Source organism: Hemicordylus capensis, chromosome 2 (genome assembly GCF_027244095.1).
Source record: "Hemicordylus capensis ecotype Gifberg chromosome 2, rHemCap1.1.pri, whole genome shotgun sequence".
Classification (NCBI taxonomy): domain Eukaryota; kingdom Metazoa; phylum Chordata; class Lepidosauria; order Squamata; family Cordylidae; genus Hemicordylus; species Hemicordylus capensis.
In genome coordinates, this window is record NC_069658.1 from 260321683 (window position 1) to 260345979 (window position 24297).

Consider the following 24297-nt stretch of genomic DNA (forward strand, 5'->3'; position numbering starts at 1 on the left):
TTCATTTTCTGTGACGGGAAAACGCGAGTTGCTAACTCAGCGGCTGCCTCAGCTTATGCAATCGCCTTCTATTATTTTTCCTCCAGCTATGTGTCCTCGTGCTAGGTGGGGCAGCTCGGAGGAAAAGGGACGTCAGTGGATAAAGCTAAAAGAAAACCCGACCGGACAGGGTGCCTTGAGAAGTATGAAAGAACGCGGCTACAGCGCCGTCTGCTGACGAAGGAACTGCGGAGGCGGGGTTAGGAGGAGGACAGTCTTGGCAGCTGGGGGAAAGCTCAGCGTGTGCACTGTTCAGCCGGCGGTGGAATTTCGAGGCCACTGCGATGGAAGGAAGCCGCGTGCGGTTGATTTGCCTCTTTGTTGCGCTCATCATCCTGATTTCACCCTTGTGTGCGGAGACCTCAGAGCGGCAATCTTGTGACGGTAGGGGCGAATGCGTGAAAACGGAAAGCAGGTCATAAAGCGGGGGGAGGAGTAGAAGAGAGAGAGAGATTTTGTGTGAGAGACGCAAGGAGTTCAGCGCTTGCTCTCTTTTATTTCAGGCGCTTCTTGGTGACCATTGTGTCAAGCAAGGGTCGCCGGCCGCTTCTTTTATTTTTGCTTCCTTCTTTTGCTAAATTATTTACCTCTGAAATGAGCAGCATGCTCTGTTAAGCAGGTCGCTAGCCCTGACATGCGGCTTGTCTTCCCTCTTTTCTAGACGAGGAAGAGCTTAAATCGGGACCATGCCCAACACAGCCCCCCCCCCTCCACGCCCCTGCTATTTGTTACGGGAAAGACCCTGCAAATGGGGGTGGAGGAGCGATCAGGATCAGGCTCATCGCATGCATGGTGAACCCATTCACGAAAATGACGGGGAGGCAACGCCATGAATGATCCAAATTGCCCTGGACCAAGAAGCTCATGCTTCCTGGCGGCTCTCTGTACAGTAGATGTTTCGCATGCATACCCATATTTGGACTGGAGCGATTTAGAAGGTTATCCAGTAAAATTGTTTTGAAAGGTAGAAGTATAAGTACATTGTTTTTACGTTCATATCCCTCTCCCCCGTCTTCCCTCCTTGGACTCTCTGGGGGGCCAGGGACAGCAGGAGCGATGTTCTCTTCACTCCTGTGGAGCACAGGGACCATCCAGCAGCTACCTTTCCTTCCCACAGCTTGTATTTCAAAATGCTACCCTCTGCCATCCCGCCAAACTGTTCAAGTAAGGAGGTCAGCTGGCCCATGGTGGATTGTGGGCTGTGTGGTTTTTCTGACACTCACAGCCATGGCTGCATCCATCATCACAAGAAAGAATCACACCTCTGCAATTCACCGTGCACCATTTGAGGTCCTTCCTTAAACAGTTTAGGGGGAGGGGTGGGGAAAGCATTTTGAAATAGAAGCAGAGAGAAGGAAAGGCAGCTGTTAGATGGCCTCTGTGGTTCATAGGAGTGAAGAGGACATCTCTCCTGCTGTCTCTGTCTGGTCCCCACAGAGTCCAATGTAAGGAGTGGGAGGCAGGGAAAGGAGTGGGGGAGGTGTGATGGCTGACAGTGGACCCGGTCTCATGATCAGTGAGACCCGGTTTGAGGCAGTGAGCAGGAAGAGTGGGCTAAGCCCACTCTCCCCACTCATGAGCGGGCAGGAAGCCCTGGGTGGCCAGACCGGCTGTCCTCACGATGGCCGGCTCCATGACGGAGCCAGCAGGGGGTGGGGGAGAGGGGGCCATGCGGCCCCCGCAAGCCCCAGTATGCCCTGCGCAAGAGCACAGGGCATACTGGGGAGACCCCCGGAGCTGGGAGGCGGATTTTCATCTCCCGGCCTGGGATCTACTCATGGTCGCGCCGCGGCTACTCACGATCCTAAAAAGCAGGTTTGCTGGAGCGCTCGCTCCGGAAACCTGCTTTTTAGCAGGGGTTCTCGAGCGGGTTACCTGCTCAAGAATCACCGGGCTCAGCTGCGAGCCCAGTGGTTCTTACGGTCAACAAAAATCGGGCTAGCCTCTGCTAGCCCGATTTTTCTTGATCGTGAGAATCGCCCCATAATGTCAGGTCAATTCCAACCTGACTTGAAATAGTTGGGACAGGGAATTGCCAACTCTCCCAATGATTTTCCTGTTTGGAAGGGTTTGAATTTAACCAACATCTTTTGTGGAGCACAGGCCTAGTGCTTACTAAATAGATTATCAAAAGGTTTAGTCACCCATAAATCATAAGTGCGATAAATTCAAAATATTAGCAGTTACAGCTAGCAGCATTAACTACTTTACTTTTCCCTCTGTCTCCAAAGATACACTGCCTCTGGGTGTGGCAGTTCTTTTTAGTTATAATTGCATTAGCATCTCAAGGCTCAAACTACAATAGCACTCTAGATATAATTAAGTCCTATCGTGCGCAAAACTTGCCTGCTGTAAGAAAGTTTAATCCCTGTTATCCCCATAATTAGAACAAATTACTAGTTCTGTTTAAAAACATTCCTAGCTCAAAGTAGACATACAAAACCCTATCTAATCAATCCACTGCTTCACCATAGCTAAAAATACACAACTTTTATCAAGCAAAATGTTTGTTCTAGGTATAGCTTGCTCTGAAAGAGGATATAAATTAAACCTAGATATGGTTCAGATGTAATACCAAACAATGGTGTGGCATTGCATTTCTGAGCATTGGGTTTGTACACTCCCTATTCCCCCTTGTTAACAGGTTTGCTCTGAAGTGTGGTGGTAACCACCCTTCATGACTACAGTTTGGCTAAAGTGGGGGGGAATTAGTTCAATTGGTGCAAACCTGCATACATCTATGTTAAGTCTAAAGTGCCAGGCAGGAAAGTTGATCATGGTAGGGTAGACTGGAACTTAGGATAGGCTAAAGTGAAGGAACACAGACAAATGCCTTGAAAACAAAGAGTTGTTTTATTGAGGGCTAAAAAGGGGAATACAGAATGAGAAAAAGGGTGATCAAGCAAAGATTTGTACCCAGTGAGTTGCTGAAAATGGTCTTCCTAAAAGGGGGTTGCAGACTCTCTGGAAATGGCTTAGGTTGTCCCAATATACATTTACTATGTTTTAGCTCTAAGGGAGGGGGATAGGGTTGGGGTGCAAATTTAGAGAAAAGGGTAGAACAAAGATGCACCCATATCCACCTGCTGTCTAGGTGGGGATCATCTATCCACTTCAGTGTCTTCCCATGAGTGTGAAAGCAAGGGAGCATGTGTGGGTGTCTATCAAACCAACACACGCCAAAGGTTGCCAGTTTGAATCCCCGCTGGTACCTATATTGGGCAGCAGTGACAGCAATATAGGAAAATGCATCATCTCATTCTGCATGGGAGATGGCAATGGTAAACCCCTCCTGTATTCTACCAAAGATAACCACAGGACTCTGTGGTTGCCAGGAGTCGACACCGACTGGATGGCAGACTTTACTTTTACTTCAACAGGTGTCCTGACAAAAAGGCAGATTAAAAAGAAAGATGGAGAAAAGTGTGCCACTATGCCCCTCCCAACTACCAAAAAGGGAGGGAAAGTGTTCTTGGAAAAGCTAGCTCATTCAGGGGGAAGGAAGCTTGCCCTTTGTCTCCTTTGTGCACTGATAAGAACAGGCCCTTTCTCTGGTTGAGTTCTCAAAAAATAACTACTAGTAGAGGAAGCTTTTCTATCCAGTGATCTGCCCAATTTTTATTGGACTTATTTAACACTTACTGTGCATTGACAGGAAAGTTAACTAACAATCTGTCACAACAAATAACCCCAGGGAAATTAACTTCTGGAAAAATTAGCCCAAGCCTGACATCACTGAAAGGCATTTGAGTATACAAGCAAAAAAAATTTAACCCCACAACTTTTTATTAAAAAATTACAAAGGGCAATAAAGAGCACGGTGTTCTTTAAGGAAAAGAAGAATATTTCATTTTTCTGACAGAGGTGCATAGGCATTCATTAGCCCTTAAAATCTTCAGTTTTGCATCTTCGCCACAGTCTTGAACACTAACACTCATCTTTCACTTAAAACTCAAGATACTGTGGTTTTCCATAAGACATTTTAATGATGGTACATTATGCAACTGATGTTAATTAGTCATTTAATATTAAGCATTGCACCTTGGGTTGGTGAGGGTGGGGGTTGGAAAATTGCCCAAACTCCCTGTTACAGAAGTTAGATTGATACTAGCCATATTGTATCCCATCTATCTAACCCAATTCCCCTCCAAATGATTACACTAAACCTTACAATTAATCTTGCATTACTTATTAGCTATGTGAAGCTAATAAAAATATAACAGAGTGTATAAAAATGAATTTAATTCTGTGTGTGTATTTAAATTACAGCTTCTCTTTTTAAAAAAATCTGGTAAGCGAAATTGGAGTACCATACAGACATGTTAATGCACAGTGTATATATGTACTATATATTAAATATTTAAAATGAATCCATGACATACAATGGATCAACTCAATCTGTTGAGTTAAAGGCTGCTTTCCTATATCAAAAAGAAACTATGATATAGATCTCAACCTTTCTGAGCTCAAGAACTAAATCATGCACTATATTATGAGGATGTTCTTGGAAACCAGGGAATAGCAAGTGATCACAGGTGTTGGGATCCCATTTCTGACTCCAGGAGAACACATTTAGTAACTCACCAGTGTAATCTTCTGAGCTATCTGGTTATCTTGTATTAATAATACACTTTATTGTATTATACTGTTGTCTGCCGGTATGACGGACTTCTGCTGGACCTGGCTGAGCAGGAATTTGCACCCAAGAAGTTCTCTGGTGATTCTGAGGTCTTGTTCATACAATTGTTTGAATCTAGGTTTAATGTAGATTACTGACACTAGCATGATCATGTGAACCCACACCAATCTCATTAATGTTGGTAACCCTTAAACCTAGATTTGAACTATTGCATGAGCCAGGCTTGAGTTAGCCACACTCTTTCCTAACCTGCCTCACAGGGTTGTAAGAATAGTGCATGTTCCCCTGGCCTTGATAGTCAGCCACTATTTGTGGTCCTTGCTGACCCTGTCTGTCCAACATAGAGTAGCAAAGTTTTGTCTGTTCATGGATAATCAATCCATGATTGAGCCAATAGCTTTCACACTGGGGGCTTGAATGAGTTAGGGCCTGGGTCCTTGAAGTTCAATAGCTTAAAAATCAAGGCAGAAAGTTCTGATGGCTCTTTGTGTGTGACTTATAAATGTGCTGGGTCTCAAGAGGATGGGACAGTTGGCATTTCTCTTTCTGCCTCAGTTTGTTCCATATCATCTTGCTCCTCTTCCCTTGCTAGTTGGCTTTCTTATGTCCCTAGCTGCTGCTTGGAGGAAACACTGAGGCGGTTCCCACGATCAGTGGGGACTGCCAAAATGGGGTTTGTGGGGAGAGCGGGTTTAGCCTGCACTCCCTTCAGACAAGCAGTCACTCAGCTGCAGGCTGCCAGCTCCGTTACAAAGACAGTGGCAGCTGGGGGGATTGGGAGCTGCGCGGCCCCTGGAAGTTCCAGCATGCCCTGCGTGAGCGCGCAGGGCATGCTGAAGAAACCCCTGAGGCGGGAGGCTGCTTTTTGGGCCTCCCGGTCGGAGGTCTACTCTTGAGTTGCCGCGGCATAAAGCCACACCGCGGCAACAAGCCACACCGTGGCAACACACAATCGTAGAGCCCGGGTTAGCGGAGCACTTGCTCCGCTAAGCTGGGCATAGGGGTGGCCTATGCCCAGCCATTTAAACCCGCCATTTAAGCGGGTGACCCGCTTGAGAGCAACCGGGCTCGCCTGCGAGCCTGGTGGTTCTCACAGTCACCAGAAAATGGGCTAGGCGGGCTAGGCTCCCTTAGCCCGCTTTTTTTGGCGACCGTGAGAATCGCCTCAATATATTTCCTAAATTCTACTTACTTCCTGTTGCCTCTAATGCTGTACCACCTCTGCACCCAGGAAGTGCTGCCATGTGCCACTGTTGTGCCTAGGAACTACCAACCCTTCCTTTCCATGGATTTGAATAAAGTCTGCAAGCAAATTGTCTTGCTCAGTGTCTTTACAAATGTATGGAGGGAGACAAACCCATATTTTAAAAAACAAATACAGAAAAAGGCTATTGGCATGAGCAGCTATAGTGTCCTCATGAAAACACTATATGAATATAGTCACTGAGGAAGACCATAGATCTGACTTCACCAGGAACCACAAGAAATAATGATTCGGTCAACATATTTGGGGATGTTTTGTACACTATGACTTTTTAAAAAGTCCTTGTTAATCCATATACATTCTTAAAAGTTAAGGACAGGAGAAACTCGTTGTGTGTGACTTATTGCAGACTTCCCATCTGTGGTTTTACACATCCCCAGTCGGGTAACAGACACCCGACCTTGGTATACATGGAGGGGGGAAACATTAAAAGGGGTTAAATCAGTTTATCTGAGGGTCGGGATGGCCAAAAATGAACTCAGAGGTTGTTTCTGGCCTTCATTTTGACATTTGGAGCCATTTTGGCCTTCATTTTAACATTTGGAGCCCCTGGTGGCGCAGTGGTCAAACTGCCACCCTGTAACCAGAAGGTTACAAGTTCGATCCTGACCAGGGGCTCAGGGTTGACTCAGCCTTCCATCCTTCCGAGGTCGGTAAAATGAGTACCCAGAATGTTGGGGGGCAATATGCTAAATCACGTAAACCGCTTAGAGAGCTCCGGCTATAAAGCGGTATATAAATGTAAGTGCTATTGCTATTGCTATTGCTATTTTATAGCTCACTGTCACAAATAAAGGAACTAAAATGGTGATTTTTGGCTGATTTTCTACTCTTCGGGGGGGGGGTTTCTGGACTGCAATGGACCCCTGGAGCATGTTAGGCCACCCACCCCCTGTTTTTCTAGGGCATTTTATGCTGTTTTTCACCCCCAAACCCGGCAAAAACCCAGTGGTTTTGGGCTGTTTTCTCTCCCTGGGAACCTAACCCCCATAGCTCCAATAACCCAGTATTCACTGTTTCCATATCCACAGTAAGAGCAGAGAACGGAACCCCCACAAATACTGAGGATCTCCTGTACCACCAACCTTTACTATTAGAATATCCATTTTTATTCAATGTGTATATATATTATTAACCTAAGATTATATTGTCTTGTGGTAGCAAGCATGAATTGTCCCCTTTGCTAAGCAGGGGTTTCACCTGGTTTGCATTTGAATGGGAGACATATGTGAGCAATAGAAGATATTCCCCTCAGGGGGATGGGGCTGCTCTAGGAAGAGCACCTACATGCATGCAGGCAGAAGGTTCCAAGTTCCCTCCCTGGCTTCTCCAAGATAGGGCTGAGAGAGACCCCTGCCTGTAACCTTGGAGAAGCTGCTGCCAGTCTGTGTGGATAATACTGGGCAAGATGGACCAAGGGTCTGACTCGATTTAAGGAAGCTTCCTATGTTCCTCTTGTAGTTATCTCTAATCTTTCATATTACTTTTCCAACCAGGTTTCTACCACAACCTTAGCATGACCTCATCCATGTTACCATTTGTGCTTTAACAGGAACCAGTTGGTCCCAAATGAGCAGTCTGGAAGTACCTGAAGGTGGCAATGCATCAATCATTCTCAAAATTTATACAAAACATATGATACTACTAGTCAGATGTGACTCCCAGACACATACACAGAAAGAGCTGTTTGTGGGTCGTCTTTGGAATCTTCGCAATCTAACAAATGAGACGGAGGTTTCCCTATTCAACCAAACCTTCACTGTGCAGAATGGGAGACATGAAGGCGTCTATCTCATTCTGTTGTACAATGATGGAACATGCTTGGCTGGAGTAAATGTAACTCTGCATGGTAGGTAAAAAGCACTTCAGATGCTCTCCCCTGGTATGAGAGGTGCATGTACTTAGAAGAGGATTGTCAATAGTCTGATCCTATCAAATGTTACACGGGAAATGAGAATGGATAGGATGGAATGTAGCATCACAAGTTAAGCTTCTGTCCTGCTGCAATCATTCAGAATGGTGCCGCAGAGAAGAGATGTGATGAAAAGAGAATGAGGTAATGTCAAGCACAGCCCCTCTCTACAGCTTGCCCATGGCAAAGGAATGAGGACCAGCCTTTTGCCCCTATGTTTAGAAAGACATAGTGAGGCTCTTCTCATGATCGGTGAGACGAGCCTGGAGTGGGTTAGCAGGGAGAGCGGGTGAAGCCTGCTCTCCCCGCAGATGACCCAGCAGTCTGCTCCAGGCAGCCGAACTGGCAGCCCACATGACTGCCGGCTCTGTTATGGAGCCAGTGGGTGCTGGGGGGGAGCGGGAGCCGATTGGCCCCCGGAAGCTCCAGCATGCCCTGTGCGAGAGTGCAGGGCATGCTGGAGAGACCCCCAAGCCAGGAGGTGGCTTTTCACCTCCCCTCTGGGGGTCTCCTTGTGAGCTGCCACGGCACGGAGCCATGCTGCAGCAACTCACGGTAAAAAAAGCTGGGTTAGCTAACCCCAGCTAAGGGGTGGGGTGGATAGTAGAGTTTGCTGCCGGGAGCAGCGCGGTTCCCGTGGCAGCAGATGATCAACAAAAAGCGGGCTAGACTCCCTTAGCCCACTTTTTGTTGATCGTAAGAATCGCCTCATTAACTTAGTTACTTGAGTCTTGAGTGTGAGTGTCCATAGATCAGACAGCCCACAGGATACTTCTGGAATAGGATTCCATCTAGGTTGCCCTGGTGGTCTGTTGCTATTATACTAGGTTGCCCTGGTATAATACACTTCAGTGGTGTACAAAACTCAAATCTCTTGACAGTAGAACCATCTCTCTATTCCAGGTCCTCCTCTTTCACCTGACTTGCCCTCATCTACTGCATCCTCACAGGTTGTGTCCAAAGAAGCCTCTGTTTCTGAAACAAGTGGAAGTAAGTGGTTTGGGGGTGGGGAGAAGTCTGCTCTTTCCAAAACCTTATCAGTAGGGATGCGCATGAAACGCATATTGCGTTCCGTTCTGAGTGCAGAACAGATCACAAAATGTGCGAACCGTTCTGTCGGAACAACCGGGCAAGCTGGTTGCTCCAATAGAGTGACCCCTCACCCTGTTGGACCATTTTTGGTCACTATTTTGGGTTCAAATGTGGTTGCCACACATGTACTTTTAAAATCCAAAATGGCACTCGGACCAAGGTCAAGACATTCTGCCTCGGAATGGGTTGTTCCATTCTGAGCTTGGAACAGAATCCCCTTTTTAGAGGTTCTGCTCTGAGCTCTGAATGCTCAAAATGGGCCATTTCGAGGCAGAACATTTAGACCTCAGAACGTTCTGCACACCCCTACTTATTAAGCAGTATTTGCCTCCTGTATAACTGCATTTTTAAATAGAGGTAGCAGCAAGGCCTGAGATGAAGAATAATGTTGGTGAAGCAAAGTAGAAGATTAGAGGGGGAAAGTTGTCACATTTTGTCATGGAAAAAAGGGATAGCTGTGTATTGCCTGGCACTGTACCATACTGAGTGTGATGAAGAATTAAAGGGGCATACACCCCTGATTCAAAGGGCACTATTGCATGAGCAATGTCTAAAAGAATGCAGTCATTTTAAGAGACCAAAAGCTTGGTCTCTTCCCCCAGAAAATCTAAAGCCACTCTTTTTAGGTAAACACTTGTAGACCAAGTGGCTTTGGATTAAGTGCATTTTCTGATAGTTCACAATTTGATACATTTGTGTATATTAGGAGTGCAGTTATAATTTGGTACACACAAGGAAGCCATTTCTACAGTCTACCTGAGCAACTTGCATCCTCTACTCCAAAAATGGGCAAGATATAAAAACACACTTATTGGTGTGGGGAAACTGCTACATCCTTCTAAAGAAGTAATAAAATTGTCCAGTTGGGAAGGCAGAGGAAGACGGACAGAATTTTAAAAATGCAACACTACAACAGAATTTGTACACCAGGTGAAGGGGGTTAATCCTAGATAAATGTGGATGGGGGAGAATCCCACTCATCATTGAGCAGAGATGGGAACATCTTCCACTTCCAGGACTGACAAGTTTCTTTAAACAAACGAGAGACACCTCTTAAGATTGAGAACCACAGTGTTGCACTTCCAGTAGAATCAACAGAGGCATGGAGCCTAGAAAAGAGGACAGATGGGACTGACCAGTTGAGATTTAGAATCTCAAAAGATAGAGCCATGATCACAGGGGTGTTATGGGGTGGGATTGTGGTGTTCTGATTAATCAATGCTATACTTTTGATTGAGGGGTAATTTTAAAAATGTAAATAGATTAATGGGTGCAACGCAAATGAAAACCACTTGAATTACAGAATTCATTCTCATTGCACAATTTAGGCATCCTAGGGACAGAACTCAGATGCAATGGGGGAGAATATTCAGTTCTGGCCTCTCCACCCCTAAACAATGTATACCATTGAAGGGTATTTAATCTATTTGTCATTTCTCAAAAGTCCTGGAACCCTGACCTTTCTAATTTTATTTCAGGTACAGACCTATACATTGGAATTCCTATTGGGATCCTCATGCTGCTTGTTGGACTCATGCTGCTTGTTCGGCTCTATCAATATATAAAGAAAAGGGGCTCTAATGAATCTTCTCAGTCAACTACAGCAGAATGCATGATCAACCTGTGAATAAATTACTACTTCATCATAAACAGGAGGATCCAGTCTAGTGAACGGAGAAAGCGGTGGAGAAGTGAGAAGATAACTTTGTGTTTTTCTTCTTGGTCACTTGTTGGTGGCACAGACTCTGAACTGAAGGATGAACCAACAGGAACCTTGACTGTTAAGATTCTCTGCTGCATACCAAGTATAACATCCTTGCAATAACTTGCTAAAACATACATGCACCAGCATAATTTCCCCAAAATTAAAGGACCAGTTTTACAGTCTGGAGGTCCTAATTGACCCAGCACTGTCATTAGAACCTCAAGCCAACTGTGACCTTACCTGGATAGAGATAGCTTGACCACAGTTACTCATGCTCTGGTAACCACTCGCTTAGATTACTGAAATGCGTTGTACATGGGGCTGCCTTTGAGAACAGTCCAGAAACTACAGCTGGTACAAATAGGGTTGCAATATTATTAAGTGGGACTGGACATTTTGAGTATATTGTTGGGGTTTGTGATTATTTTGCAAAGCACTAAGGAAGCTACCACTCCAGTTACAGAGTGCAGCAGAGTTTAGTTGTTGTAGTTATTTAAGTAGCACACATGGAGATCACTGTAGAGTCTAAACTAAATAGGTTTATTAGTGTCCTCTCCTATCTATCACCTACATAATAAATAGGAAGGGAGAAAGATAGATGTTTCCATCTTCTCCCTAAGAGGAAAGGAAGAGGACTGACTCACTACAGGAAGTTCTTGAGAAGCCAAAGCAGGGGTCATAGAGTAGAGAAAAGAAAGGACAGATAAAGGAGACCCTCACTACCTACCTCTGCTAGTGGTCATTACCAGTTGGTGCAGAAGGTCAATGCACTGGAACTCTATCTCCAACATCTATTACGCCAGTGGAAGTTTTGAGCATATCTCGCCAGTCAGCTGCACTGCAGTCAGTTTTGGGACCCAATTCAAAGTAGGGATGTGCATAAAACAGGTTCTCCCGGTTCGGTTCGGGTCCGAACCGGGTCCGGACCGGACCGGGGAGGTTCGGTTTTGGTTTTGCCGGACCACCCCCCCGGTCCGGTTCGGTTTCGAACCGGTTCGGATCCGAACCGAACCGGTTCGGATCACAAAAAGTGGCTGGTTTTGAAGGGGACATTGTGTTCTACCTGCCACCCAAATTTCAAGTCGATTGGACCTTCCTCTGATTTTTTACAATTTTTTTTAAAAAAAATTAATTCTTGCCCATAACTCACAATGTGGAGCCCTTAGGGGCAAAAAAGCTGGGGTGGGTGGTAGCCACCCATGGGTGTCCTCCACCCCAAAAATCCCAAGGCAATTGGTTGCTCCTAGTATTATTGGTGAATTTTTGAAGAAAAATTTTTTTCCATTGGCTAGAATGGGGGTTTGGGGCTGCCCCAGACCCGCCTCTGTGGGGTGGCAGCACCCCCAAAGTGGGTCCGGGGCCATGGCAAAAATGCCCTCAGTCCCTCCCTGCAATCCCCGTAGAGATAGGAGTGATGGTTCTGTTGTTTTTCTGAGGTGTTCTGAGTGTAGATTCTATGATAGCTAATGAGATTTCCAATGAGACACCATGAATCCACTCTCATTTGCTATCACAGAATCCACACTCACTCAGAACACCTCAGAAAAACAACAGAACCATCACTCCTATCTCTACGGGGATTGCTGGGAGGGACTGAGGGCATTTTTGCCATGGCCCCGGACCCACTTTGGCGGTGCTATTTGTGTCGCTCAACTCACCCCCAAGCAGAGACAAAATCAACCAAAAACTATCAAAAGAAAAAAAAAACCGATGGCAGCCGCCAGGTGGGTAGGCTACTGTGTGCGGCTGCAGCTGTGGGAGAGGAGGTGGAAAGTGAAGGGGAGCAGAGACAGAAAAGACTAAGAGAGAGAGAAAAGAGAGGGGGGGCAGGGACAAAGAGAAAGAGAGGAGAGAGAGAGAAAAGAAAGAGAGAGAGAGGAGAAAGAGAGATGATGGAGAGAAAGAGGAGAGAGGAGAAGCGCAGCGCAGCAGGGAGGGGGGATTCAGGTGTGGGGGGAGGACACAGCAGTAGCAGCAGTCCAAAGAGGTGGGGGGAGCAGAGAGGGTGTGTGTGGTTGGGGGCTAGTGTGTGGCAGGGGGCCTGGGGTAAGTGGAGAGAGTCAGGGGCAAGGAGAAAAAGAGGTGGGGTGGGGGGAGCAGAGAGGGTGTGTGTGGTTGGGGGCTAGTGTGTGGCAGGGGGCCTGGGGTAAGTGGAGAGAGTCAGGGGCAAGGAGAAAAAGAGGTGGGGTGGGGGGAGCAGAGAGGGTGTGTGTGGTTGGGGGCTAGTGTGTGGCAGGGGGCCTGGGGTAAGTGGAGAGAGTCGGGGGCAAGGAGAAAAAGAGGTGGGGTGGGGGGAGCAGAGAGGGTGTGTGTGGTTGGGGGCTAGTGTGTGGCAGGGGGCCTGGGGTAAGTGGAGAGAGTCGGGGGCAAGGAAAAAAAGAGGTGGGGTGGGGGGACCAGAGAGGGTGTGTGTGGTTGGGGGCTAGTGTGTGGCAGGGGCCTGGGGTAAGTGGAGAGAGTCGGGGGCAAGGAGAAAAAGAGGTGGGGTGGGGGGAGCAGAGAGGGTGTGTGTGGTTGGGGGCTAGTGTGTGGCAGGGGCCTGGGGTAAGTGGAGAGAGTCGGGGGCAAGGAGAAAAAGAGGTGGGGTGGGGGGAGCAGAGAGGGTGTGTGTGGTTGGGGGCTAGTGTGTGGCAGGGGGCCTGTGGTAAGTGGAGAGAGTCAGGGGCAAGGAGTAAAAGAGGTGGGGTGGGGGGAGCAGAGAGGGTGTGTGTGGTTGGGGGCTAGTGTGTGGCAGGGGGCCTGGGGTAAGTGGAGAGAGTCAGGGGCAAGGAGGAAAAGAGGTGGGGTGGGGGGAGCAGAGAGGGTGTGTGTGGTTGGGGGCTAGTGTGTGGCAGGGGGCCTGGGGTAAGTGGAGAGAGTCAGGGGCAAGGAGAAAAAAGGGTTGCGGTGGGGGGAGCAGAGAGGGTGTGTGTGGTTGGGGGCTAGTGTGTGGCAGAGGGGTGTTGGGGGGAAGGGGAGGGGGCAACAACAAACAGCAAAGGAGAAACTGGAACAACTCGGGCAGCAGCAGCGATTAGGCTGGATGGGGTGGTTGGGGGAGGAGCTGGGCCTGGGCTAGGGTCTGGGAGGAGGGAGGGTGGGGGGGGCAGGCAGGGGGGGAGGAGGAGGAGGAGGGTAGCAAAATATATAAAGCAATATATATCAAGAGAACACAAGCCAGAAGTTAAAAAAAAAAAATGAAAAGAATGACTCTAACCAGCAGAAAAAACTTGGGGGTGGGGGTGTGGGGAGGGGGAACCAAACACAGACTCTGAGGGGGGCCACTAAGTGAACAGAGACAATGAAACCACAATTGCTGCAAATTAATAATAGCAAATGAATAAGTGGAACCAAGCAAAGAAAACTGGACTCTGTTTGGCAGCAGCAAACTTGGGAGAAGGCTGGATGGGGTGGGGTTGGGGTGGGGTGTGGTTGGACTTGGAGGGGCAAGTTGGGAGCAGGGAACCAAAACTGATTATATGGGACAACAAGAAACAACAACAGAATCCTCTGGGGGTGGGGGGGGAGGGATTCAGGGAACCAACTCGCAGGGCAGCAGCAGTCAGCAGAAACAAACAAAATGGTACAATTTAAGCAAAACCAGCAAGCAATATATAAATGAAACCAATGCAATGCAATGTGAAAATCAAAAAGTTGGACAAAAACAAGGCAGGACAAAGAGCAATAATTAATGGAAGAAGTTTTAAAGCAATGAGGATGCAGTGGGTGGGAGTGGGGGAGGGGGAGGGTAGGCCCAAAGGATGAGAAGGGAAAGGGGGGGAGGGGGGGAGAAAAGCAGACAGACAAGGAACAGGGAAAATTGGGGGAAATTAAGAAGAAAGTAAAGTGAAGTAACACACAGTATACAGACAAGAGACAGACAGAGAGAGGAGACACACAGAGAGTCACAAAGGGCAGGTGGACAAAGGATTAGACAGAGCACACACAGAGAGACACAGGACACAGTCAGGACTCACAGAGACACCAGAGCAGCCAGCAAAGGGCAAGCAGGTCTCAGAGATGATCCCACAACTGCAGCCAAGAGAAGTTTCCAGAGAAGAGGCTTGGGTTTATATAGGTTTGAAATTCCCTCCTTTGGGAGCCCCCACCTTTGCACTCCCCCCACGGCCAACAGGGTGCCAGCTCTCAACAGTGCAACAGCCAAGCAGCCTACCAGACCAAAGGACTCATTCTGGCCAATCAAGGATCAATAGCGCAGCCAATACAATGCCTGGAAATAGCATCACAAAATGGATGCAAGGAGGAGCAAAAGTTTCGGGAAGGAGACACAAAATGGAGGACACACTTGGAACTTTAAAGAGACACTCAGAGACTCAATTTCATTCCCGAACCGGTTCGGGAAACCCGAGCTGGTTCGGTACCGAACCGGCTCGAATTCGGTCCGGCTCGGTCCCGGAAGGGCCCGATTCGGTCCGGGATCGAGCCGCCGGATCCGGACCAGTTCGGGACGAACCGGTCCGGATCCGGACCGAACCGCACATCCCTAATTCAAAGTGCTGGTTTTAACCTTTAAAGCCCTAAATGGCATCGGACTGGGTTACCAGAGAACATCTTGCCCTCTATGTCCCACCATGGACCTTAAGATCTTCAGAGGCACTCCTCCAAGTGTTCCCGCCAACAAGGTGAGGTGGGTGGCTACTAAGAGTGGGCCTTTTAGGTGATTACATCCCATTTATGGAATTGACCTCCCCAGTAAAGTTCACATGGCTTCATCACTTTGTTCTTTTAGATATCAGGTAAAGACATCTGATAGGCTTCACTCTGGGCTTTTAAATTTTGATGATTAAATTCTCTTAAAATCAGTTAAAAACCAAATTTAAATTGCTTTGTATTGTGTTTCTTTTTTTGTTTTTTGTTTTTGGTCTGTTATAATTTAATGTGTTGTGTGTTTTTAATCTCGTGTTTTAATGTTGTGCTGTGAGCCACCCAGAGAACAAATTGTTATAGAGCAGCCAACAAATAAATTTTATTATTATTATTCTGGGGTACAATTTCAGGAATGTGGTATCTTTATCTATGTTACTGTAATGAGTGTGTGGTGATTGGCATGTAGAAGCTGTAAATCAAGAAAAATTGAATCTTGGCACCTCCTCAGTGGAGAAATTCTAAGGGAACAGAAGGTTACAAATAGATGTCAGTTAACTTAAAGTCAGAGAGGGTTGGTTAGGGTTTCTTGACAGAGCAACCCTGCACAACATACGGCCCGCGGGCCGCATCCAACCCATGAGGCCTTTTTTCCGGGCCCACTACTGCCACCCAACTGGTCCTGGTTTCCCTCCCCAGCCAAGCCGCCGCCACCACCACCTCCTGATTTCCCTCTCTCCCCAGCAAAAATGCCACCACCATGGCGACAGCAGCTGCCTCCGCCTCTACCTGCCTCCACCTCCTCTTGCTGCTCTGGCTTTGGATGCAGATCTCATCCAAAGTCTTGTGGGAGGCCAAATTCCCCTCTCGTGAGACTTCTGTCGAGATCTTGAAGATGGAGCCAGAGGAGGACAGACGGAGGTGATGTTGGAGGCAGCAGATGGCAGAGGTGGCAGCCTCCAGCAGCAGCAGCCCTCAGCAGCCCAGAGAACAGGCAAGAATGTTGAAGGGGCAAGGGGGGAAAGGTTTGTGCACCATGTGAGTCTCGTGGCAACCTTTGCTCTTTTTAAAAAAAAAAACTTGAAATCCTAAAATGCTGGAGTTTAATATATATATATATATAGCATCAAACACACAAAAAGCAACTCTGTTGTCAAATTCAGTCTACCACTAAAAGCATTAAGTCCTTCCGTGTGTGTGTGCGTGTGCGTGCGTGTGTGCACTCGCACAGACACAGACTCTAATTCTTTGATAATTTACTTTTTAAAAATATACGAGTTCTCTTCTTTCTCCCTCTCGTAAAAGCCTTCACCATCCCACCCGTCTCTCTCTCGCCCAAGCTAAGCCAGCCCCATCCTTTCCCTCTTTCTTTCCCCTTCTCCCTTCTCTCTCTCTCCCTCTGCTAAATGCCTGCACCATCCCACTGGCCCATCATTTCCCTCTTTCTTTCCCCTCTCCCATCTCTCTTTCCCTCTTGCAAAAGCTGTGTGGTGAAGGATCAAAGTGTAATTTTATCTAAAATTTAAGATAAAAACATCTCTAATTTTCTTTCCTTACAAGTGCTCCATGTTCATTGTGATGATTTGGAAGGTGAAAAGGAAGAACAATGCATTTTATTGTTATGTATTTTGTACAGAATACAGATTGTATTGTATTTATTTTATTAGAATGAATTTTAAATCAATTTTATTTTAAATTAATCTTGGCCTGCCAGAACTTCAAAAGTGAAACTTTGATTACATTAATTTTAATTAATTTCACTTTAATTTAATTTAATTGATTGATTGATATTCAGCACCCTAAAAATTGACCTTGGCCCCCATGAGCCAAGTTGTGGTCAGTTTTGGCCCACCAGGTCATTTGAGTTATGCACCCCTGTGATAGAGGCTCTGGATAGGGTCTGAGGGTTGGAAATGGGAGGTTAAGTGGGTAGGTTTTACACATCAGGCTAGACCTTGTCTATCAAGCGTGACTAATTGATATAATTGCTGGAAGTGTGTAGTTATACACTGATTATACAACCAGGGAAGGTTGTTTTCCAGTAAAGGGCTGAAAGTCACAGACAGTTAAAGTAATTGTTTATGGATTGAAACAATCTTTAAAAAGAACTTGAGTGTTTGTTATAAACTTGAACATAATAGCTGGTGTATAGACTTGCTAGGATTAAGGTTGATACCTTGTTTCATAAACCACTGAGCCTGTGATCCTACATTGTGGCTTTCAAGAGCCACAGAAGCTTATTGTACCAGAATAAAGTTTTTTGGTTTTTTTTGGTTTAGAACTGTGAACTTGAGTCTCGAGTTTCAATTGAGTCTGCTTACTTCTCAGGTAACCCGCAGACATGATACTAAAAGCTGTGTTTGAAATCCAAATCAAGTTAGAAGATGGTGGTGGCAGCTTAGGAAACAAAAGAGTCACAAACATATTGAGCCGGTTCACACATGCACTTTAACCAAGGTTATAGCTGCCCAAGGTTGTAAATGTAGTACAACCAAAAATGCAAAACTGTGGTTAAGGCTCTAAAGTTAATTCCAGTTTGCCCTGTCAAACTCCAACTGGAACCTTAGGTTTTCTCTAAAGTTCACCAACAACAACCATGGATTTTCCACCAGAGAGTTATGCCCAACTGCAGACTCGGCTATAACCATGGTTAAGCACCTATTTCTAATCCCAGTCATAGAGCTGGCGGCGCAGACCTGCCTGAGGCCATGGCTGCTCCACGCTTTTTGCACTTCTCGCTGGCAGCCACTCGGAAAATCAGTCACGACCCTCCTGTCAGCTATGGAGTTTCCAGGTAACAGGGACACCAACACACCCCATCCCAGACTGACCAGCCTGTCAAGCTGCACAGCCGCTCGGGGGCAACCCACCATTCCAAACTCCATCCCTTGCTCCCCCACCCGGCAAGCGGCAAGGTGAGAGCACGGGAGGACAGGACGGGCACTCAGCGCTGTGCTCGCTGAAAAGGGAGCAACAGCCACGGATGTCCACAAGCCCAAACATTCCAAGTCGAAACACAAGCTGGGCACCCCCATCATGGCACCAGGGAGGAGGAGGGAAACAAAAGGCAAACTCAAGTAGGGAAGCTGTAGCGGCCAAGTTCTATTTTTCACACAGAAAGGTGAGGGAGGGGAGGTCAGCTCCTTCTCCGGGTGGGAATATTTGCTCCCTAAATCTTCCTCATGAGAGGAACAGTCTGTGGGCACTAATATGAAGTGCACAAGATGGTACTCATGTTGTAGGCTGCAACACTAGCCCATCGCCCCACAGACCAGTCTCTCATGCGAGTGGCAGACTAAGGGGAGCGAGGGAGGACACTCTATGCAGGAAAGCTGTGGGGACAGGCACTCGGGCAAGTGCTGTCCTCCTGGCCTCGGCTGTCAAATCCTGCACCCTGCCAACCCACCTGCCAATGTGGAGATGTGCACCCCCTACCCGTGGCCCTCATGGGCAACACAGCCATCCCAGGGAAGCTGGAAACAGGGGGCTCTCTACCCCCAGTAATCACTGCGCCTGGAGATCTGCATACGCCACAACGCTGGTCCTCACCTGGGAATTTCAAATGGCTACCTGTTGCCTGCACTGTCCATGCAGATGATTTGTGTGGGGGTGCTATCAGCAGGGTTTGGAAGGCAGCCCCCCAGAAGGGATTCCTGAGCAGCCAAGTTCTATTCTTTTCACAGAAAGGTTGGGGAAGCAGGGCCCAGCCCCTTCCCGTTTTTAGGGTTTGTGCCCCCAAAGGTCACTAAGGACACCCTTGGGTCAACCGAGATCCTTTTTCAGGAATCCAGCCACCTGAACCAGGGCTTAGTGGCCAGGCATGAGTGTGACAGACCATACAGCTGGAGGATGTACTCAGAACCAGGAGTTTTGAATGGGTGGGGAAAGTCTGTGCCGGTGTCCACCCCTCTACCAACTCCGTACAGGTGCCAAGATAAGGGAAGGGGGAAGGGGTCATCTAGATGCCCTCTTTGTGATTACAAGTCCACACACGGGAAGAGTGTGGGGAGGTTTCGGTGGGGGGGATCTGTTCAATTTCTTTTTTTAACGAAGCAAGTGTGGGGACGTGGGGCCCAGCCACTTCCCTGTGGTGGATTACAACCCTTGGCTACTCATGCGCAAGGTGATGGTTATTCCTCAAGACATGAGGAGGAGTGTGTCAACTAAATGGCCACATGGACTATGCCTGCTAACAAGTGTGTCAGGCCATGGGTGCTCCGAGTAGAGCTGTGTTGCTGTGTGTTGGGAAGCAGACGGCACCCATCTGCCCTGGGGTTGGAGGACCAGAGGAAAGTGCCCTCTCCTGCGATTCCCCATGTCTGCTTATCTGCCTACAGCACAAAGAAGAATCAGAGCCGAGATTTTAAAACTTGGTCAGGCTATGGCCCATGGGATGTAGGGATGTCAGCTGGGGTACGTGCAAGGCTGCAGAGGGATTTGGGAAGAGGGAAGAAGTAGTATTCTTTTTTCTATTTTTCAATCAAGATAGTGGGGGGGGGGCATTAGAGCAGGGCCCCCTTTGATTACCTGATGGTTAAGTGGGTGGCTCAGGTTGTGCGCTCACAGTTCGTGGGTGGGGATAATGCCTTAACAAGCTCAGGCATATCCCCAGTAGTCTGGCCATCTCCATTTTGAGTATTTTGACTGTAATAAACTGACTGGCTGGCTGTCTCATGAGAGTGCTGGGCAGCAAGCTGTTGGCAGTGCCTTTGTGATGGGTCTGGCTGGAGTGCTCTGCAGGGGTCTCCCCTTGCAACATCTTCCCTAGTCATGGTCGGACAGATCCCACCCCCAGCATCCTTTGCCCTCCCTCCATCTGCATATCCCATTCCAGTGAATGTTTGTTTCCCCCTCCCCTCCCCTCCAGCAGTGAAACAGGATTCCTCCTGGTCCCTAACCCACCCCCCAGGAACTGAAGTTTGCATGGTGCTTTTGGAGTGTGGGGCCACTTGCAGGGGGTGTTGATATGGCCAGCAGAAGCAGTGCTGGCACTGCAGGGCATTTAAAGCAGGGATGTGCAAAACATTTCAGGTACACAATGTTCTGTACCAGAAACAGCCTGTTTCGGCTGTTTCGGGACCGAACTGAAACACCCAATAGCCCAGCCGAAATGTTTTGGAGTCAAAATGAATCGCCCCTCTTTTGGCTCTGAAAATTTTGTAGTTTCAGCCCTTCATTTTGTGCATGATAAAGTGCTTCTTCTTCCTCCTCCATTTTGAGTTCAGACGTGTACTTGAATTTCCCATCTTTCAGCCTCCCATTGACATTAACGTAAAGTGCTGCTTCTTCTTTCTGCGTTGAGTTCTGTGATGTGTGCTTGAATTTCCCACCTTTCAGTCTTCCATTGACTTCAATGCAAAGTTCCTACTGCAAAGGAATGCTCATATTTGGCTCTGCAGGAACCAAATTAACCCCCCATTGGCCAAGGGGAGGTGGAGGAGGGGGCAAGTGTGTGTGTGTGTGTGTGTGTGTGTGTGTGTGATTTTCAGAGGTGTTTGCAGCAGGAGGGTATTTAAAGTGCCAGCATAGCAATTTTCTTCCTTTCTGCTGCTTTGTGTGGGAGAAGAAAGAGCTCCATTGCCTGCCTGCTTAACCTTGCTGTCGAGCCTTACTTGACCTCATCCACCATTGCCTGAGCCTCCATTTTGCTCAGCAAGCATTGCCGGCCACTATTTTTTAGCATTTACGCCATTGCTCAGCCTTGCCGGTTGCCTGCCTTTCCCCCTGTTTTTCCAGCCTTTTTACGAGAAAAAGAGAAGAGGAGGAGAAAAAAAAATTTTTTTTAACATTCTGCCTTACTGCCAGGCCAGCCTGATGCCTGTGCAAGCCATTCTCTCCTGCATTTTTTTTTGGGGGGGGGTCTTTTTAATTGAGAAAGAGAGAATTGGTAGAAAAGATTATTTTTTCTGCTTTAAAAAAAAGTTTTTTCCCTGCTTTTTAAAGACTTCTTCCTGCTGCTGAGAGACTAATTCAGTGCCAGTGTGTGTAGCAGCCAGCCAGCCAGACCAGCCCCAGCATAGTCAATGGCCACTTTTGGCCCAGCCAGCCAGCCCAGAAGCCAGCCACCACTACCTCAGATTTTCCAGAGAGGCTTGCCTGCCTTTTGCTCCAGAAGAGGAAGGAAGACTGAAGAAACGACTGGACTGACCAGACCCTCAGAAGTGGGACTACAGGGACCCAGCTTTTTGGATAAGCCTTCAGACTGTGAGACTCAGGGCACCTACCTATTTATTTTAAGACATGAACACACACACACACACACAATTACACACACACTCTCTAGTCTCTTGAATTGTGTATTTGGGTTGTTTTTTCCTGTTTGGAGGGATGTTTGGGGTTTTAACTGAATTTTTAAAAAGTTGTGTAATATTTCTAATAAGTTTTAAATGGGGGTTCAATTGTGTAGCTCTAGAGTTTAAAATCCCAGTTAGCTACTAGCTAGTAGTAGGTAGTTTAGAGGGTAGCGTAGCCTAGTGGTTTTTTTAAAAAAATAATTATTTTCCCCCCCTTCCAAATAATTGTTTTGCACCTGCATTTTTTTTTGGTAAGGGAAGGAGCCTTTCTTCCATCAGTGCTACTGATATTACAATAAATTAATTCAGCAACTAGGCTCTGCACTTTGTGTTGTTTCCTTAAAACGAAGCTGCTGCCTCCGCACCCGCAGTTCTCTCTCTGCCCATAATTTCTGAATTAAAACCTTGTTTGTGTGTTTGTACTGCAGGCCCACACCACATCTTCTGGGGCTGCAGAGATATTGACATAACTTTGTATCAACAGTTACTTTGTTGTATCAACACTTACTAAACTTTGCGACATTGTAACTTCTAAGTTAGAAGAATCTCAATCTACTTTCTCTGACTGTTGTTCTACTGGCTGAGTGCCAGCCTTAAGCATTGGCACTCTGCTGAAGTCCTCAGCAGCACAGCCCCTGTTCTTGGCCCTTTGAGTGTCCCCTGCCCCCTGAGACAATTCCACCCACTCTGCCCCTCACCCCCTCATTCCATCCTCCCACCAACCCCCCCCCCCAAATTAAGTCAGGGTTTAACATATGATGGGGGAGCACTATATCGCAGAGGGTTTGCTTGCTTGTTGTGTAACTTCCCTTCAATGTGAAAGAATTTGCTTTTCATTGGCTATTTTGAATATTGATGCCAAAATGAAAATGATGAATGTGTCAATGTGATGCTGATGCTGGTGATGTGATGGTGAGTTGTTCATGCATTTCTCTTTTCAAATGTGGCTTGGCTTTCACTTGTCTATATTTAATATTTGTTGTCTGAGACTTTACTTTTCTCTTGTCCACCCATGGAAGGACCGTGACTGAAGCAGCAGCAGCAGCAGCAGCAGCAGCAGCAACACACACACACACACACAGACACACACACAATCCCCGCCCCTACCCCCAGTCCCCAAATAGTTGCTGCCAAGGATGAGCTTGCTGCTGGTGCTGCCCTCACAAATGTCTGTCTCTCGCAGACAGTCTCTCTGTCTCTCGCAGACAGAGCACACACAGCATTTTGAGGTGACAGCCAAATTTTTACCCCTAAACCCACTAGTAACCCTTTTGCAGAGCATGCATGCAAAGGTGTACTTACTATTGTTTTTGTCCCCCACCACACACACACAACGCAGTATGCATTGCAATGCAATCCCAAAATGCAATTGTGTGCCTAACCAATTTTTGAGGGACTTCATGGGTATGGGGTGGGCAAAGGACAGGTTCACTTCTCTTGACTGTGCATTTGCGTGCGTACATACTTGTTGTTTTTGCTCTGAAGATTGGGTCATATTTATCAGCATTTTTATTCAAAGATTGCTTGCATCTACATAGGTTGTGCTCACAGTGCTCAGCTCATGCCACAGGCTCCGATCCGTTGTAGAAATGTGCCAAAAAAATGTGTGCCACCATTGTTGTCATCCTCAATTCATCACTCTTTCAACTGGAATACCAGAATTATTATTAAAGGAATTAAAGCTACCAGAATTATTTCAAAGGAACTGGGCAAAGGTCTGGTTTTTAAGAGATTTTTGAAGTTTATGCGTTTTTAAGGTTTTTCTCCATAAGGAATAATGGAGGTTTCAGCAGCCCCATAACTCCACTTGGGGGGGTGCTGGGGTGGCCCAGAGTGAGTGGTGGTATAGTGTACAGAGGGTGCCAACCACCCCCATGGGTTGCTAACCCATGGGGTACAGGGTTTTGTTGTTACTGAGGTGTTATGAGTGTAGATTCTCTGGTAGCATTTGAGGTTTTTCAATGACAAACCATGAACCCACTCTTATTTGTTCAAGATGTAGTCCAAGATGGCAGAACTCTGTATCTTTTATTTCAAGGAAATTAGTTGGTCCTGTGATCCTTTTTTAATGAACTTTCCCCCTCTACTACAGTAAAGCTGCCAGAAAGAGTTATCTCTAGCCATGGACTACTTCACATCTAATGAAAGTGAACTAGCTTACATCTGAACAAACAACATTTTCTTTGTTACAAATGCTCTGTGCTCAAGATGGCTTGTGATAGAAAAGGTCTGCATGAGAACTGTGAAGCAAGAGGCATGTGTTGTGGTTTTAATTCCACACCCTGTTAGTTTCAGTTTGTGACTCCTGAGGATATAGACAAGCTGCTTGGATTGGTGAGGCCTACCACTTGTTCTCTTGACCCTTGTTTGTTCTATCTAGCAGGGAGGCTGTTGTAGACAGCCTGGTGGAAATCATAAATGCTTCTCTGAGGGAGGGCAGGATGCCTCCTTGTCTTAAGGAGGCAATTATTAGACCTCTTCTGAAGAAGCCTGCATTAGATCCCTCAGAGTTGAGCAATTATAGGCCTGTTTCCAACCTCCCATGGCTGGGCAAGGTAATTCAGAGGGTGGTGGCCTCTCAGCTCCAGGTGGTCTTGGAGGAAACTGATTATCTAGACTCATTTCAAACTGGTTTTCGGGTGGGCTATGGGGTGGAGACTGGTCAGCCTGATGGTCAGCCTGATGGATGATCTCCAATAGGCAATGGACAGAGGAAGTGTGACTCTGTTGGTCCTTTTGGATTTCTTGGCAGCTTTCGATACTATCAAC

The 24297-nt window shown here is 47.1% G+C and overlaps 2 protein-coding genes across 2 annotated transcripts in view; one reads left to right on the forward strand and one right to left on the reverse strand.

Moving 5' to 3' along the window:
• LOC128346965 (C-type lectin domain family 2 member D-like) overlaps positions 1 to 24297 on the reverse strand; it is a 94127-nt gene that overhangs the window by 51531 nt on the left and 18299 nt on the right. The gene's annotated exons all lie outside the window — the stretch shown is intronic.
• Positions 124 to 10831, forward strand: LOC128346967 (uncharacterized). The gene is made up of 4 exons (XM_053300832.1): positions 124 to 423; positions 7495 to 7791; positions 8758 to 8844; positions 10425 to 10831. The coding sequence occupies exons 1-4, from the start codon at positions 324 to 326 to the stop codon at positions 10571 to 10573; spliced, it is 633 nt and encodes a 210-aa protein (XP_053156807.1). The 5' UTR covers positions 124 to 323; the 3' UTR covers positions 10574 to 10831.